This window comes from Saccoglossus kowalevskii, chromosome 3 (assembly GCF_978046115.1).
Source record: "Saccoglossus kowalevskii chromosome 3, keSacKowa6.1, whole genome shotgun sequence".
Lineage (NCBI taxonomy): Eukaryota > Metazoa > Hemichordata > Enteropneusta > Harrimaniidae > Saccoglossus > Saccoglossus kowalevskii.
Window position 1 is genome coordinate 14,287,914 of NC_140643.1, and position 16,063 is coordinate 14,303,976.

At 35.5% G+C, this 16,063-nt stretch overlaps 2 protein-coding genes across 2 annotated transcripts; both read left to right on the top strand.

Annotated features, from left to right (window-relative positions):
• Positions 1 to 690: 690 nt before the first annotated feature.
• On the top strand, positions 691 to 6,401 carry LOC100371802 (N-acyl-phosphatidylethanolamine-hydrolyzing phospholipase D-like). The gene is made up of 6 exons (XM_002741562.4): positions 691 to 798; positions 934 to 1,105; positions 1,863 to 2,121; positions 2,237 to 2,874; positions 3,138 to 3,252; positions 5,436 to 6,401. Exons 3-6 carry the CDS (start codon positions 1,936 to 1,938, stop codon positions 5,541 to 5,543), a joined length of 1,047 nt encoding a protein of 348 aa, XP_002741608.1. The 5' UTR covers positions 691 to 798; positions 934 to 1,105; positions 1,863 to 1,935; the 3' UTR covers positions 5,544 to 6,401.
• A 2,857-nt stretch (positions 6,402 to 9,258) lies between these two features.
• LOC100371650 (N-acyl-phosphatidylethanolamine-hydrolyzing phospholipase D-like) lies at positions 9,259 to 12,836 on the top strand. The gene is made up of 5 exons (XM_002741561.4): positions 9,259 to 9,302; positions 10,245 to 10,488; positions 10,607 to 11,244; positions 11,719 to 11,833; positions 12,009 to 12,836. Exons 2-5 carry the CDS (start codon positions 10,264 to 10,266, stop codon positions 12,144 to 12,146), a joined length of 1,116 nt encoding a protein of 371 aa, XP_002741607.1. The 5' UTR covers positions 9,259 to 9,302; positions 10,245 to 10,263; the 3' UTR covers positions 12,147 to 12,836.
• Positions 12,837 to 16,063: the final 3,227 nt, after the last annotated feature.

A 16,063-nucleotide genomic window follows, 5' to 3' on the forward strand; every position in this document is an offset into this window, starting at 1 on the left:
AAGATTAGTTATTCAAATATCTGTGAGGCAGTTTTTTTTAATTTGCTTTCTCTTAGGTTGAAACATTCATACATGTATTTTGCTAGACATTTTAGCATGACTGTATTCATTGTGCATAGAACGTTAATAATGCTTCTAATAATAATAGTCTTTATTGAAGTCGTATCCTTAAAATGGACATAGATCTAAGTACAATAAAGCATGGTTGTCATTCCATGTTAGAAACATTCAGATAAAAAAGAAAGAAGATACACTAGTAGAAAAAACTAAACTAAACAAAACAAAAACAACAACAAACTTGCCCGAAAGTGGGTTAGAAATGCAAATTAATAAAGTAAATGTAAGGATTACTTATTTAGATATCTGTGAGGCAGCTGTTTTTTAAATTTGCTTTCTCTTAGGTTGAAACATTCGTATATGTATTTTGCTAGACATTTTAGCTTGACAGTATTCTCTGTGCCTAGTATGTTGATAAAGCTTGTATCAGTGTTGCCCTCAGAAAACTGTCTAATTGTGTTGAGAAGGATCTGTCTATTTATATTGATCTGTATATTTCTTACACTAGATACCAGTAGTTACCCCCCCCCCCCCCACTTGCTCATAGAGACTGCGTACAGTTGATTATAGTTCCTTATTGGAGTTTCTTTCACCGCATTTTATCTGAAACGCGATGTATGAGGGCGTACTTCAATTACGTCATCTGTTAGATTTTGTGTGTAGCTTTGTTTATAGACAAGTACCGATGACCTGTGAATCTGCACAACTTCCAAACTGGCTGCGTTTCTGAGAATATTGAAGGTAGAACGACTGACAAATCTGTGTTTTTCTTTCACATCCATTTCGTAGGAGTTTTAGCTGGCCAACATGTGTTTTACATGCGGTTCAACAAATTAAAACAATATTTTGATCTTTTTAATCTGTTTTCTTATTTAGAAATTCACCCAAACGCTAACATTATGCAGCAGTCACTGTAAATCTTAATCCCAGATCAACATCGGGCCTGGTGCATGAGTGAAGATAAATTATGCTTAATGGGGTCACGGTTAAGTTCAGCAGAGGTCACGGTAATCTATTTCTTGCAACAACGATATCCGAATCCTTATCTGTAAGTATAGGCTGTAGCTGTTTAACTGGCGACGTTTAAAACGTGTATCGATATTCTGTGTTACGTATATTACTTGTAATGAGAGCCGTTTACACTAATCGGGAAAATTCATGTAATTACAGCTTTCCGGGATATTTTATACGAGCAGTATAAACAGTAACTTTGACATATGTGGTTAGCGCCATCTTGTTTCCGACACTACGATATATGTGCGTGTATATAGAAGACAATTTTTGCAGTTAAAACTATTAAATCCACTATTATTTTAAGGTATCAACATGGGGAAATGGGTTAAAAATGAACTGTTATTCCGACATTCTATAAGATTTACTAAGCATGCTACTATATACATCATCTGACAGCTTAGATATATGCGAATACGATAGTGCACATGACGTACCAATGTTTGTCTAAGAGGTTACCTAACGGTCAGTTTTGTGCTTGAACGTTAACAATTGTGTTTTCAATAGTTGTAATAGTCGAACAGGCACAATATAGCAAATATTTGTGTCAGATAAACCCTTGGACAAACTTTGGTACGGCATACCCCAATTTGCAATACCGTATTCGCCTAGATCTTCTTTAGTTACCATGGTTATATTCAAGCTTTCAGATGATGAATAGGTTTTCATAGTAGCATGTTTAGTAACTGAATTACAGTTCAATGTTCAACACGTATTATCCCTGTCGCTAATTCTAGTGAACTATAATTAATAATAATAATGGTCATTGACTTTGGGGTAATGATTCTCTGCAGGGATGGACAACTGATACATAGACAATACCTCTAACAACACTAGATCATTCAGGAGCAGTCTGACCCCACACCAATGCTAGAATCTATCAATGCTGGAATGGACGATCAAAACGAGCAACAAGACGATGTACAGAAGTCAGTCAGGAAGAATGGCAGATTTCAGAATCCCTGGCCAACCTTCAACAAGCTCCCTGGTCTTTCAGATACATGCAAATACATGTTCTGCTCTAAGAATTATAGCGGTATACCTTCAAAACGAGTGAGTATTCATATGACATACCGGTAGTGGCATTGTACGTAAAATTGGTGTTTTTATTTTACAACCCTTAAAGGTGTTTTTATGATTTCAAATTCCGCTTTACATTGCTACACAGGAATTGGACCAAACATTACCAATATTGATACCAGATGCTGATGAAATAAAACGCCCACCGCCGTCTGGTATTCGCGTCACCTGGATTGGACACGCTACAGTACTTGTGCAGTTCGACGGCATATCTATATTAACCGACCCTATATTTAGTAAACGTTGCGGACCAACGCAATTCATGGGACTCAAACGCTTCCGTGACCCACCGTGTACAATTGACGAGTTGCCACAGATCGATGCCGTCGTTATAAGCCACTCACACTACGACCATTTAGATCTTAACTCGGTCAAAAAGTTAAACTCTCGATTTGGCCAAAGTTTACGCTGGTTTGTACCATTGGGACTTTTACAGTGGATGCAGAATGTAGGCTGTCACAACGTGGTTGAACTTGACTGGTGGCAGGAGAGCTGTCTACCTGAACATTCCGAAATGACCTTCGTATTCACTCCCACCCAGCATAGCTGCCAACGTGGCATTACAGACGTAGACACAATTCTATGGGGCAGTTGGACGGTCATCGGACCTCGTTATAAATTCTTCTTCGGCGGCGACACTGCATATTGCGAAGCGTTTAAACAGATTGGCAAGAGATACGGCCCATTTGATCTGGCAGCACTACCAATAGGATCATACGCACCCCAGTATGTTGTTTTATCATACCTCTCCCATACTGCAATTACATCAATTACGTCATTTTACATACATTTTTGTAAGATATACCAAATTGAAGTTTATGATTTTTGACTCGTTTGATGTTGTGGTATAATATTTAACATAATTACTTAATTGTATTAGCCATTAGCAGCCTGAGTAGGTGTTGATGATATATTTAAATACTGAACATTATAGTATTTCATTTAGGGTTTATTATAACATTGGTGTTTTTAACTTTCACATGCTTTAGATGGTTCATGAAATGGACCCACGTCAACCCCACTGAAGCTGTCCAGATCCACCAAGACATAAAAGCAAGGAAGTCAATTGCAATACACTGGGGCACCTTTACCATGGCGGACGAGGTAGGTATAGTTGGTCTGCAACACAAATAAGAGAGAATAGGTGTTGTGGAACGGTTAGTTCATAATACAACATGCATGTATAGCTATGCTGATAATACAGATCTATCTAATCTGTAATATAATATGTAATATCTCAGACAACTACTTTTATTACTTTGCCCGTACCATCAAAGATAGAAGGGAAAGGTATATTAAGGGAAAAATTTTGTCCGGCATTGTTGTTGTTGTTGTCATTGTCGTTGCCGTCGTCGTCGTTAATAATTGTTATTGTGTGCATAATAACTTTACTAATTCTATTCCAAACTTTATCAAACTTGGTCACCTTATTCATCAGTATAAAGTCTTCCCTGAGTTTGAACAACAGATGTCCTGTATGAAAATATCATGAACAAATTGAGAAAATCTGATAAAATATTTTGACTGTTTCTACTTGACTGATCACTGGTGATACACATCAAAGGTCACTGATCTCAGTGGAAATATGCATTGTTGTATGTGTTCAATGAAGCAAATGATTTATCTTGTAATAATATCCTTGATAATGTATCTCAGAATCCCATACTGGGTTTCAAAACCAACTCATGGAGAGATTGCACAGTCTGATACAGTCTGATTTGCAAACCTACCAATAAAATCTTTACAGAAAACAAGATGTCAGAAAATCAATATAAGCACTCGTATGAACTGGGTGCCTAACTTTGATCAAGATCTGAAGCTAATAGAAAATCTGTTTAGTTCAAAGTTATCAAATCAAAAACAATACATAAAAAATACATTAAAAGCAAAACATTTCATTCACATTTTAAAAAGAAAATTACTCTAAAATATATGTATTCTGTATTTGACAAACAGTTCATTCGACAAATGAAAACTCACAGGAATGTTTCAGCTATTAGAACAGAATGATAGAGTTTTTATAATACTAGTTTAAAAACGCACTTCAAAGATTGCAGTGTTTGAAGATGTAGATTCTCAGGAGGCAACAGTACTGTTGACTTCTCCCTCCACTGGACACCAACTAACTATTTAAGTTGATTTGCATACAAAGCAGAGCTTGCAACATGATAGCTATTCATAAAGGGTGTTTTTTTTTTACTTTTCATATAATACAGTAGTCACACAATGAGACAGTTCATATTTGTCTCAGTGAATCATTAATTTTTGACAGACACCTGTACAAAATACTTGGACTAAAGCCAGCTAAAATTTTCTGTTATCTTGCATGTTTTATGAATCTATTCACATCTAAATGCAGCACTTTTTTTTGCAATGAGACATTTGTTTTTACACTAAAATATCTGAATTACTTTGAATAAAGCTGGAAATTATGTCCCTTAAAATAATTAAACAAATAAGGCACCAATGTTTTTGTAAGATATTTACATCTTTTAAGGACATTCGGTAGACTGATTCCCCACTGTTGTTTCAACCCCAAAACTTGTTTGTATTCAAAATTAATTATGACAATGCATATTTATATTGAAACAAACTATGATAAAGGGAATTATATTATATAACAAAGGGCAAGGTCACCAGAGTTCAACTATGTTTATTTTTATATACTAATTTTATTAGTTGTCTGACGTAATATGTAATCTTCTTATACCTACTCATATAGTCTTTTTAATTGACATGTTTTTAGAATAACACAAAATCGTGCAAGCAATCTACGTTTTTCCGATAACTGTGAGCACGCGTATTGCAAAAATACTTACGTTGCGACGCTATGACCTTTGTTTGTCCTGTTTTACGTTCGATTTCACGCATAACGCGGAATTTTGCAGAACGAAAAATGGTCTATTAAAAAAAAAACTTTTGAAATGTATCAAATTACTTGTAGTTTGAGCCGCATTTACATTTTGGCCACATGACGAGATAACTTTTTCACTAACTGTAAACATGTTATCACATTGGCACTCCCTAAATAAAATACCAATCTTTTGTTTTTTCAGCTGATGTCACCGAGCAACATGATATAACGAATACTTTCACCATAAAAATCAATACAAAAATGAACATTTTACTATATCCCATGATATTTCGAATTGTTATCTGTCTAAAGACTGTGTGATTACCCCAATTTGTTTATATTTATCTTAATGACATTGGCTCTTAACAATTATAATGTACATTACATATAATCTGCATATACCTACTTAATTGATAACTTTACTTGATTCCAGCAATATATGGAGCCACAGCAGCTTTTGAGAGAGGCCCTAGAAGAAATACAACTGTCTAATGACGAGTTCTTCACCGCAAAACACGGAGAGACTCGTCTTTTATTTTAAGGTTGAAAGTGAAAACAGGAAATGACATCAAAGAAGATGTATGTAATTGAATGTACGCGGTATATAGTGATGTGTCATGAATTAATCATTTCAAAGAATACATTCCATATGTTGAGATGCCAGAAGGGACTTGAAAACCAAAGGCATGTCAAACCTCTAAGACAACAATTGTACATGACCATATATTCTGACCTCATTACAGAATAATATTTATGTTGCTGGTCATCGTCACTGGTATATTACCCTCAAAGGTACTTGTTATTACAGTAGCACATCAGCAAGAGATTGAAACCGTGTCTAATTTGTGTAATAAACTTTACACGTTTGTAAGCTTTATTGATAGTTCTTGTTGGTAGTGTCATGAATTTGTCTTTGCGTATCTGTTGACCGACATAATTAGTTGATTATTAGCGAATTGCTGTGTTATGTCTGTCATCGTTTAGGCCAATTTGAAGTTTTGGACGGAACTTGGCTCAGTGATTTGGAACTAATTACCAGATAACCGTAGCTATTCAGACTATTTCTGACAGTTGGTATTCGTAGTTATTAATGTAGTGAACGATTAATCAAAAGATATGACGTATTCAGTGATTTTTGAAGGTTACGCCCTAGAGTCTTTTTACTGTATTGTAATTGGTTAAGGTTTTGAAAATGAATAAAGAGAGTTTTGAGTTGGTCTTGGGGAGTACTCCACGATAGACGCAGTCGAGAGTCCAGTCCTGGAGAGACTTGGGGCGAGCCTTGACGCAGTCTAAAAGAGTCTTGGGTCAGCCTTGCGATAGTCTTGGGGATTTTTCCCCAGGGCGCTGTGTCTTATAGAGTGCTCGAAAGACCGACTAAGACGAGAGTTGAAACGTATTTCGTTGTGTGTGTCTTATTTGACTGTAAAGTATAAGTGACTTTCCCGATCCCGCACCTCAAGGGGACGAGTTATAGAGACGAGACGAGATTCCCCCCTGGCACGTGTGGAGAACCCCAGAGAGAAGATTTTCCCCCTGATAGTAGCAAGGATACTATGTACGACTTCCTGTCGATAACTGTCCTAGTCACTGAATATTAATCTACAAGGAAGATCTCTGATCTTGCCGAAATAAATCCTGTTTCTTTAGACGGTAATATTCTGTTTTATTTATGTTTACTGTCAAACATTACATGTTGTGTTTCCATTTGAGAAACAATACTAAGAATATATCACTTCAAAACTAGCATGGAATACATGTAACTGGTATTAGTTACCATCCCACTTTTTTGTTCCTGTTTTCAATAAATTATTGAAATTTGGCCTCTAGCAATTCTTTGTGAATATAATAAAATATATTTTAACCCCCTTTCAAAGTATTCTCAATGTCCCATGTACATACCGATAAAGCAAGTAACTGTTTGTAAACAGATTGAGAGGTGATGGGATTCTATATCTGTAACGCGTTAAAAAGAAAACTCGTCTCCGAACATTGACATTGTTATCCAAGAGTGCCCCTGTACAACGTGTCATCGAATTGACTTGGCGCAATATAGTCTTGTATCCATCTTATCTTAAATCCGGTAAAAGTAATTTGTTTTAAAAGGAATTCTTCTTGGCATTTATCCTTCACCATTTATGGTGTTTTTTTGTGAAAAATAAAAATAAGTTATAAACAGATAAACTAGTAGTCCAAAGTCACAATTCATTTGTTCTTGCGAACCACTGTAATCATGACCACGTAACATAGTGAATGCATATACTGTGTGAAGGCATACAACTAACGAGGTTATGCCACTCAAGGTCACCTGCACCATTGTTCTAAGCGTTCATCTATTAATGTTCGTGTGAAAACTGGGAAAATTTCACGGTTACTTTCGTATTCAAATTAGTAACCCAACAGCATTACGAATAGACTTAAATAAATTCACACACGATTAAAACCAAGTGGTTTACTGATTTGAATATCAATGTATCAATCTGTGAATCAATAATTTACATATTAATATAGATCGAAGCAGCATTCATATGAAAACACACACAGAGAATGATTATTTTTTACAATTCGAATATATTGCATTATCCGCGGTTTAATTTGCAGTTGACAGTTTCTCGCGTTTTGGGGTGGCTCTGCAGTGAATTCTAGTATTTTAAATCTACTCGCACAATTGCCAATGCTGATTTTGTACTTGACCACTATTCACGAAATACTTTGTCGCATAAAATCTATTACACACAAAACATACGTAATATATTGATCTGTTTTCTCCGATGTCGAAGCTTTATAAAATAATAAGTAAAACGCATTTGTGGAGATATAATAATTAGAAGATTCCACTAATTGGCCAACCAGTCGACAATTCAAATGTACACATGACTAAAGAGGTATGTAACAATTTGCACTTAAATTATTTGTATTAGGCCTTCATCTGTCTTCTTGCACATTTGGCGTGAACTGCTCTGGCAATGCTACGATACATTTAACCACCTGTTGAAACATGGAGCAACTCGTTCCCCCGATTTCAGCGATTCCCCCAACAAGATATAATATTAGTCAGTAAGTAAACAGTATAGTTGAATTATTTCAGTTTTATAAGTACTACATCCGGACGATTTTGGATATAATGAAAAAAAAAAAAGATTATAACTTATGTGAAGTGGTCCTATCGAATAATTAGCTAATCACGCGATGAAATCGAAAAGTTGTTATTAGTGAATATTTTGAAATTGCTAATTCAAACAGATTCTGGAGGCTTATTTACTTTTGCTTTCAGTTGTCTAGAATTGTACATGAACGCGGAGATACTTCAGGTATTAGCATGTGCTTTATAATAATTTGTAAAATGTATACGTTAACTTACTCAAAATAACGGGCCGGGGTTTTATGCGTATTGCTACACACAAAGAAAATAGTATAAATCCCACTCTTAATGTACAAATAATTGTTGTAATAATTGCATATCGTCTATTTTATGTTTTGTATTGATTTTCATTTTTTATTCGTTTGTATCGGTCCATTAAAACTAAGTACTAAATATATTTAATGGGGCTGCTGAGTTTGTTTTGACACATGTTAATCAAAACGATTTTTTTTATAGAACCTATATCTAATTGATCTATGGAAATTTGAGAGCTCTGTCATAAATAGTAAAAAATAATAAGGCATTGTTTGTGATGACTAAATTTTCACATTTTTATGTATTTAAAATAAATAATAAATCACACAGCTGCCAAGTAAGTATGATATATTTTAAAATATCTTTCTAAGAATTTCACTATCTGAATGTGAAAAGGTTACCCATTTCTCTATAAAAAAAATGTGGTATAATCCCTTTCACTTTCTTCACAGTACAAACCTAATCTTCAATAACGGATTTATTTACTTAGCAGTCACATGACCATATGAAGGTTTTATCTAATGTAACATCGATTTCTAATATGTGTGAATAACTAGCTTACCTGAAATATATAGTTTGACGAGGTTTAAAACAATTCTTCTATGAAAATAATTAGTGTGAATTTTACTTCCTGAAAACCTCTACTGCATCTGTAAACTCTTATGTAATCTGGTACCTTTATATCGAAATAAAGGGGGAATGCCTTTGCAACCCTCGTCGACTGAAGTCTTGGGTCCCAGTACCCTGTCTAATGAATAGCAGTATAACATGACGTGATCTTGCCCGGTCATAGAATTTATTAGTATCTGTATGTGAAGGTATATGTTTGCATAATGAATTACGTTCTCGGGGAAAGTTCAGTCGAGGTCATGGCATGTTATGACGATGCCCGGTTTATGTTCGGTAAGTACCGGCTGCGTGTAATTGTTTATTTTCGAGTATTAGTAGTCTGTGTTACGTACATCGGTCCATTGGGAGGTATTGGTGCGTGTTGGGACAATTTATCACTTATATAGTCCACATTGATCAAATAAATTCACTTCTCCAAAACTCTATTGTTTGATTTGACTGCATTTTGCTTTTCAAGATACTTCTACTCACGCCATTTTGATTTCCGCAGACGGCTATAGCACAGTAACGAAATTGTCCCTCTAACATCTGCAGTGGATAGTAGTTAACTCAAAGTATTGTCGCCAACTTCGGTGTATCGCCTTTCCCTTGTGCTCACCAATCACGTGTGCCACATTTTAAGTCAAAAATCTCACATTTGAATGTTATTTTGTGGACGCTACACAGTGGGGAGCAATGGGGACCCGAAATAACTCAAAGGTCGATTTCCACGATGTCTTGTATGCATTGCGATTCGCAAAGTCGAACAATTTCTTCATTTATTATATTTATTCAAAAAACTTCATCATCTGTCGGAAGTCTACTGCACAAGTAAATTATAATAGTAGATGCGAACTTTTAATTAAACCTCAACGACTGTGCCTCAACCAACTTCGTTATTTTACGTTGCCATCACAGAAAGAACATACACCGTCTGTAGATTCCATAACTTTGCCTGGGCGTATTTGTATTATATGATGCGACAAACACACTGCAGCAGATGGATTGCAGCAACAATAATGTTGTACGGGCCGATTGGTAACAGCATTTTTGGGTAGCATTACATTGTCACTGTCCTTAGTACACGTGTTTTGGAGGTATTGGGCAGGTAATGTTTGAACACTGTTTTGGATTATTGTCTTGAACCTCTCCTAGGTTTTTGTAAGACGTATGCCACTCAGAAATTTGATTGGCTTAGCCATAACTATTTTATCACTTAGTTTCTTATACATTCAGCAACGCGAAGCTGTGCAACATGTCAGACGTCCACCCCCAGGAGCAGCCACAACCAATCCCATTAGAAACTACCAGTGGTGTATCTGGCGATCGAAACGATGAACAGTCAGACGTCCTGCAGAAGTCTGTCAGGAAGAATGGTCGATTTCAGAATCCCTGGCCAACCTTCAAGATTCCCGGCGTTCGTGGTGTATGCAAATGGATGTGTTGTTCTACGAATTATAGTGGCATACCTTCAAAACGTGTAAGTATGGGTGTACCAGTCATGGACAACTTTTGTAATATTTTGCCGAAACTTGCTGGCAACTATGAAGGGTTAGATTACATAATGACGACTAGTTTCACTTTATATTACCACACAGGAGTTGGACAAAACATTGCCAATACTGATACCAGATATGAATGAAATAAAACACGCTCCGCCGTCTGGTATTCGCGTCACCTGGATTGGACATGCTACAGTACTTGTGCAGTTCGATGGCGTATCTATATTAACCGACCCCATCTTTAGTAAACGTTGCGGACCAACGCAATTCATGGGACCGAAACGCTTCCGTAACCCACCGTGTACAATTGACGAGTTGCCGAAAATCGACGCTGTTCTCATCAGCCACACACACTTCGATCATTTAGACGTTAACTCAGTCAAGAAGTTAAATTCCCGATTCGGCCAAAGTTTGCGTTGGTTTGTACCAATGGGACTTTTAGGGTGGATGCAGAGTGTGGGCTGCCACAATGTGGTTGAACTTGACTGGTGGCAGGGGAGCTGTTTACTCAGTGACTCCAAAGTTGAATTCGTGTTCACTCCAGCCCAGCATTGGTGCAGACGCTCAGCGTTTGATTTAAATAAAGTTCTGTGGGGCAGCTGGGCTGTCATTGGACCTCATTATAAGTTCTTTTTCAGTGGAGACACTGGATATTGCGAGGCGTTTCAACAGATTGGCAAGAGATACGGACCATTTGATCTGGCAGCATTATCAATAGGGGCATATACACCTCAGTATGTGGCACATTTATTTATTTATTTATTTATTTATTTATTTATTTATTTATTTATTTATTTATTTATTTATTTATTTATTTATTTATTTATTTATTTATTTATTTATTTATTTATTTATTTATTTATTTGTCAGTCTGTTCGGCCATTCTTTCGTTTTTTCAACAATACATTACGAACATTTATGTGTATTGTATTTAGGAATGACCTACTTGAATTCTGCGAAAGGAGCTGGGGGAAATTGGTCAATTGCATATTTTGTTTTCACACTACTGTGGCAGGATTGTTTTATCCCTGGGAATGTGTCTGAACATTATTTGTCCCCAATAAGAGTTTTTTTTTTTTAAATTCAGTTGAGAGCAATTTCTTTTCCTTACTATTTAGACTGTGGAATTTCTTTTCCTTTTCCTTTTTTTCCTAAATCCTCCAGTTCCCCTCAAATTTCAAATCGCTTACATTTCTTGTACACACTAGATGGTTCATGAAGTGTCAACACGTGAATCCCGAGGAAGCTGTCCAGATCCACCAAGACTTAAGAGCAAGGAAATCAATTGGAATACACTGGGGAACATTTGCCCTGGCTTACGAGGTAAGTAGTGTCGCTATATGAGAAGATTGTGCTAGTAAATTTGCGGGGTGGGCACTTCTCTGGCGTATATGAATTACGGATTTTGATCTATTGTCATCCATCAATTTGTGTTTGCAAATAATTCATATGGGAATGTATCACCTTACACCTTGTTTAAATGTCTAATCACTTGCAGCATTACCTTGAACCGCCACAGAACCTGAGAGAGGCTCTAGAAGAAAGGCAACTATCCGATGACGAATTCTTCACTGTTAAACACGGAGAGACTCGTTTTTTATTTGAAGATGAAAGGCGGAATCAGAGTACAGAATAGACACACGAATATGTCTGTTATTGAATGTCCATACTAGGTTGTCACAAATGAATTCTTTCAAAAAATGCGTTTTACATTAGACATGCCAGTTGCTTCAGACAGTTTTGTACTACCTAGATAATCAAGAGTGTCCTGCTGCCCCAGGACATAAAATATACCCCATAAATGCAGCACCTTTCCGCTAGTGTGTGACCCAGATTCACCCCCTCCCAGGCATCACAATAATTAAAATATAACATTTCCTTTGTCATATAGTGCCAATTTTAGCCTGACATCTAGCCGTTCAGAGCGTCCTTCCGAGTGCGCTCAAGAATGGACTGGTGAATCGCTATACTTAGACGGCACAGAATTCTCCCATGACTTCTCAGTACATAATTATTGGAATAAATATGCGTGGACTGACTCGTACGTAAGGCCAGCCCACACCCCTCCAGACCAATTCATTTTTGTATATTCCTGTATATTCCTGTGGTAATAGATGGCATCTGGTCTATGCCAATTTGTAATGACCATCGCCGAACACTGAACTCTGAAAGCATAGCATATACGCTGTATACCAACGATATACATTTTAATCACTTGCAAATGAAAAAGGTGACCATGGGATTAAGCCCCATCTATTGAAATCCATTTTTGTCAAGCAAACCACGATTTACGGTACAATATGTCAAATAAATTTTGAAAGGTGAATTTGTCTCACTGATGATTTTATCCCCCTTCGCGTGAACGTGACTGATTTCAAGGAAATGGACGATTACTCGACCATGAGTTTTCACATTGCATTTTTTCTGACATGAGCCTTGTGTCGGTTGTGTATTTCATTTTTATGTGGTTATATTTAAACAAAAATATTTTCGGCTATTGCCGCTTTTATTTATTCGTACTGGAGACAATTTTGTCAAATGCGTTCTAACATCTAATTGTGTTCAAACACTGGACAAACAGACAGACAGACATACTAGCACAAAATGATAAGTCTAAAACGTTATACTTAAAGCTCAACATGGCTGACTGATGGTCATTGTTTTTCTCCCCATGCCCATGCCGGTTTCCCTGACTAAAATGAATATTCAGTACACAATTCACTTACATTGGACCACAAAATTAATTAAATTAATTAAAAACTTAACTGTGTATTGTAATCTCATGAAATCTAGCCGACTGATGCCTATTATGATCACACAAATCTTTTAATATTTATATAATTCCACAATTGGTTCAATATAATAAATTTGTTGCTTTTAGTTGCGTCCATCTAAGATTGTTTTGTAGTTGAAAACACATTACCCACAACCGGTTTTAATTGTTTATTATATCCAAGACTTCATGAAATGTTTTAAATCTTAATTATAGCCATTTGCTACATAGTGTTAGCGAACAAAAGCCCCTCTCTGACACGACACCGACATTGTTAGATTATCTTTAGGATGTTAATATTGAAAACAATTAGGATGACCAATACCTAATTTGCATAATTACAAAGAAACAACGTGATATAGCAAGTGAAAGACCAATAATGTGAATAAATTTTTTTTTTTCGTGAAAAAGTAGAAAATTACAAATTTCTTAAACTATTATTTCTGAATTGCATTCTACACTATAATATACTAGTATCGTACATTTAAGTAAGATGAGTATTTATACAGGAATATCATTGATAAACTACGTCATATTTGACATAACTATTCAAACTTGGCATGGGCCATCTCAATTCGTTCAATGTTAACATCATTTTCGGTATACCATTGTTGGTGGAATGTGGCGGGGATAACACTATGTAACTCGTAGGATATTAATAAAGCTATACCTTAATGATTGTATTGAATATTACTAGTATTTCAAACGTGAAAGATGTTAATTATATTCTGTGCTTGACTATGTAGGCCAATAAAGAATCGATCACTTTGACTTACGGGGCATAGTAGCCTGATGGTGTGGTAATTCATCTTCAATTTTATATTTTTAATGTATATACATGAATATAAATATAGAATGTCAAAACATTAATGAGATTTACAATCAGTGTTCGAATATAGTTTATTTACAGTCTGCATATGAGTACAAGTGTGAAGTTCATAATCTCAACATGAACACACGTGTGAGCATTTAAAATCTCCTTATGATAACAAGTGTGTTCATTTATAATCGTGATATGAATACAAGTGTTGCTGTTTATAATCTAGAACAGTCACAATTATAGATTGTAAACAGACACACTTGTATTCAATTCGAAATTATAAACAGACACACTTGTATTCAATTCGAGAATGTAAACAGAGACACTTGTATTCAATTCGAAATTATAAACAGACACACTTGTATTCAATTCGAGAATGTAAACATACACTTGTATTCAATTCGAGAGTGTAAACAGACACACTTGTATTCAATTCGAGAGTGTAAACAGACATACTTGTATTCAATTCGAAATTGTAAACAGACACACTTGTATTTAATTCGAGTGTAAACAGACACACTTGTATACAATTCGAGTGTAAACAGACATACTTGTATTCAATTTGAAATTGTAAACAGACACACTTGTATTCAATTCGAGTGTAAACAGACACTTGTATTCAATTCGAGAGTGTAAACTGACATACTTGTATTCAATTCGAAATTGTAAACAGACACACTTGTATTCAATTCGAAATTGTAAACAGACACACTTGTATTCAATTCGAGAGTGTAAACAGACACACTTGTATACAATTCGAGTGTAAACAGACATACTTGTATTCAATTTGAAATTGTAAACAGACACACTTGTATTCAATTCGAGTGTAAACAGACACACTTGTATTCAATTCGAGAGTGTAAACTGACATACTTGTATTCAATTCGAGAGTGTAAACAGACACACTTGTATTCAATTCGAGATTTCAAACAGACACACTTTTATTCAAATCTCCACACTAATACAAGTGTGGCTATTTAGAATCTCGAGTTGAATGCAAGTGTTAACATTAACAACCACTACACGAATACGTGTGAATGTTTACAATCTCCATAGGAGTACAAGTGTGGAATACAATCTCCATATGAATAAAAAGTGTGGATGTTTACAATCTCCATACAAGTGGAAGTTAGAAGTCTTAACATGAATACAAGTGTGAACATTCACAATCTCCATACACAAGTGTAGACGTTTACAATCACCACACGAAAACAAGGGTGGACATTTACAATCTCATATAAACACAAGTGTGGAAGTTTAATACCTCCATACGAACACAAGTGTGGAAGTTAAAAATCTACACATGAAAACAAGTGTGGATGTTTGCAATCACATTACAAGTACAAGTGTGGATGTTTACAATCTCCGTATGAACACAAGTGGAAATGTTTAAATTCTAATACAATTCTGGGCCAATAACTTTGAACATGGGAAAATTACTACAGATACTTGTTTAATAAATCCAATATCACATGGTCATGAAATTGAGATTCTCTCTATACTGTAAAATACTTTATTTTCGCTGAAGGAATGATACATTCAACTCATCAAAAATCAGTGAAAATAAATTCCATACAAGACACCCACAAACTCTTTTCAGCGATAATTAATTCTAGCTAAAATAAAGTATTTGTCAGTTGTACCCAGTATAGGCATGCAACATAAACCATTCAGGAAACTTTGAATAATTTAAAGATTTTTTTTATTGACTTCCTCAAAAAATAAACGATACAATGACATGATTGTTGATAAATGTGTGCTTGACATCCATAATACAATAGATGAGAATGTGCATTGATGAAGAACAAAGTTTAGTAGAAATTCCACAATATCAGCAACTCTTCACACGGCTACCATGTACAAATTACTGATTGGAATTCCATGTGCGTGTTAGTTACCTCCCAATACAGATTACATGATTAATTATTATGGTACATTTTTTTCAAGGGTCTGCCATACC

Excerpts from the sequence above, each read along its gene's own strand:
- LOC100371650 (XM_002741561.4), top strand. The coding sequence starts at position 10,264 with ATGTCAGACGTCCACCCCCAGGAGCAGCCACAACCAATCCCATTAGAA. Across the intron at positions 10,489-10,606 it reads GTGGCATACCTTCAAAACGT|GAGTTGGACAAAACATTGCC; the intron begins GTAAGTATGGGT and ends ATTACCACACAG. Across the intron at positions 11,245-11,718 it reads ATAGGGGCATATACACCTCA|ATGGTTCATGAAGTGTCAAC; the intron begins GTATGTGGCACA and ends TGTACACACTAG.
- LOC100371802 (XM_002741562.4), top strand. The coding sequence starts at position 1,936 with ATGCTAGAATCTATCAATGCTGGAATGGACGATCAAAACGAGCAACAA. Across the intron at positions 2,875-3,137 it reads ATAGGATCATACGCACCCCA|ATGGTTCATGAAATGGACCC; the intron begins GTATGTTGTTTT and ends CACATGCTTTAG. Across the intron at positions 3,253-5,435 it reads CCTTTACCATGGCGGACGAG|CAATATATGGAGCCACAGCA; the intron begins GTAGGTATAGTT and ends ACTTGATTCCAG.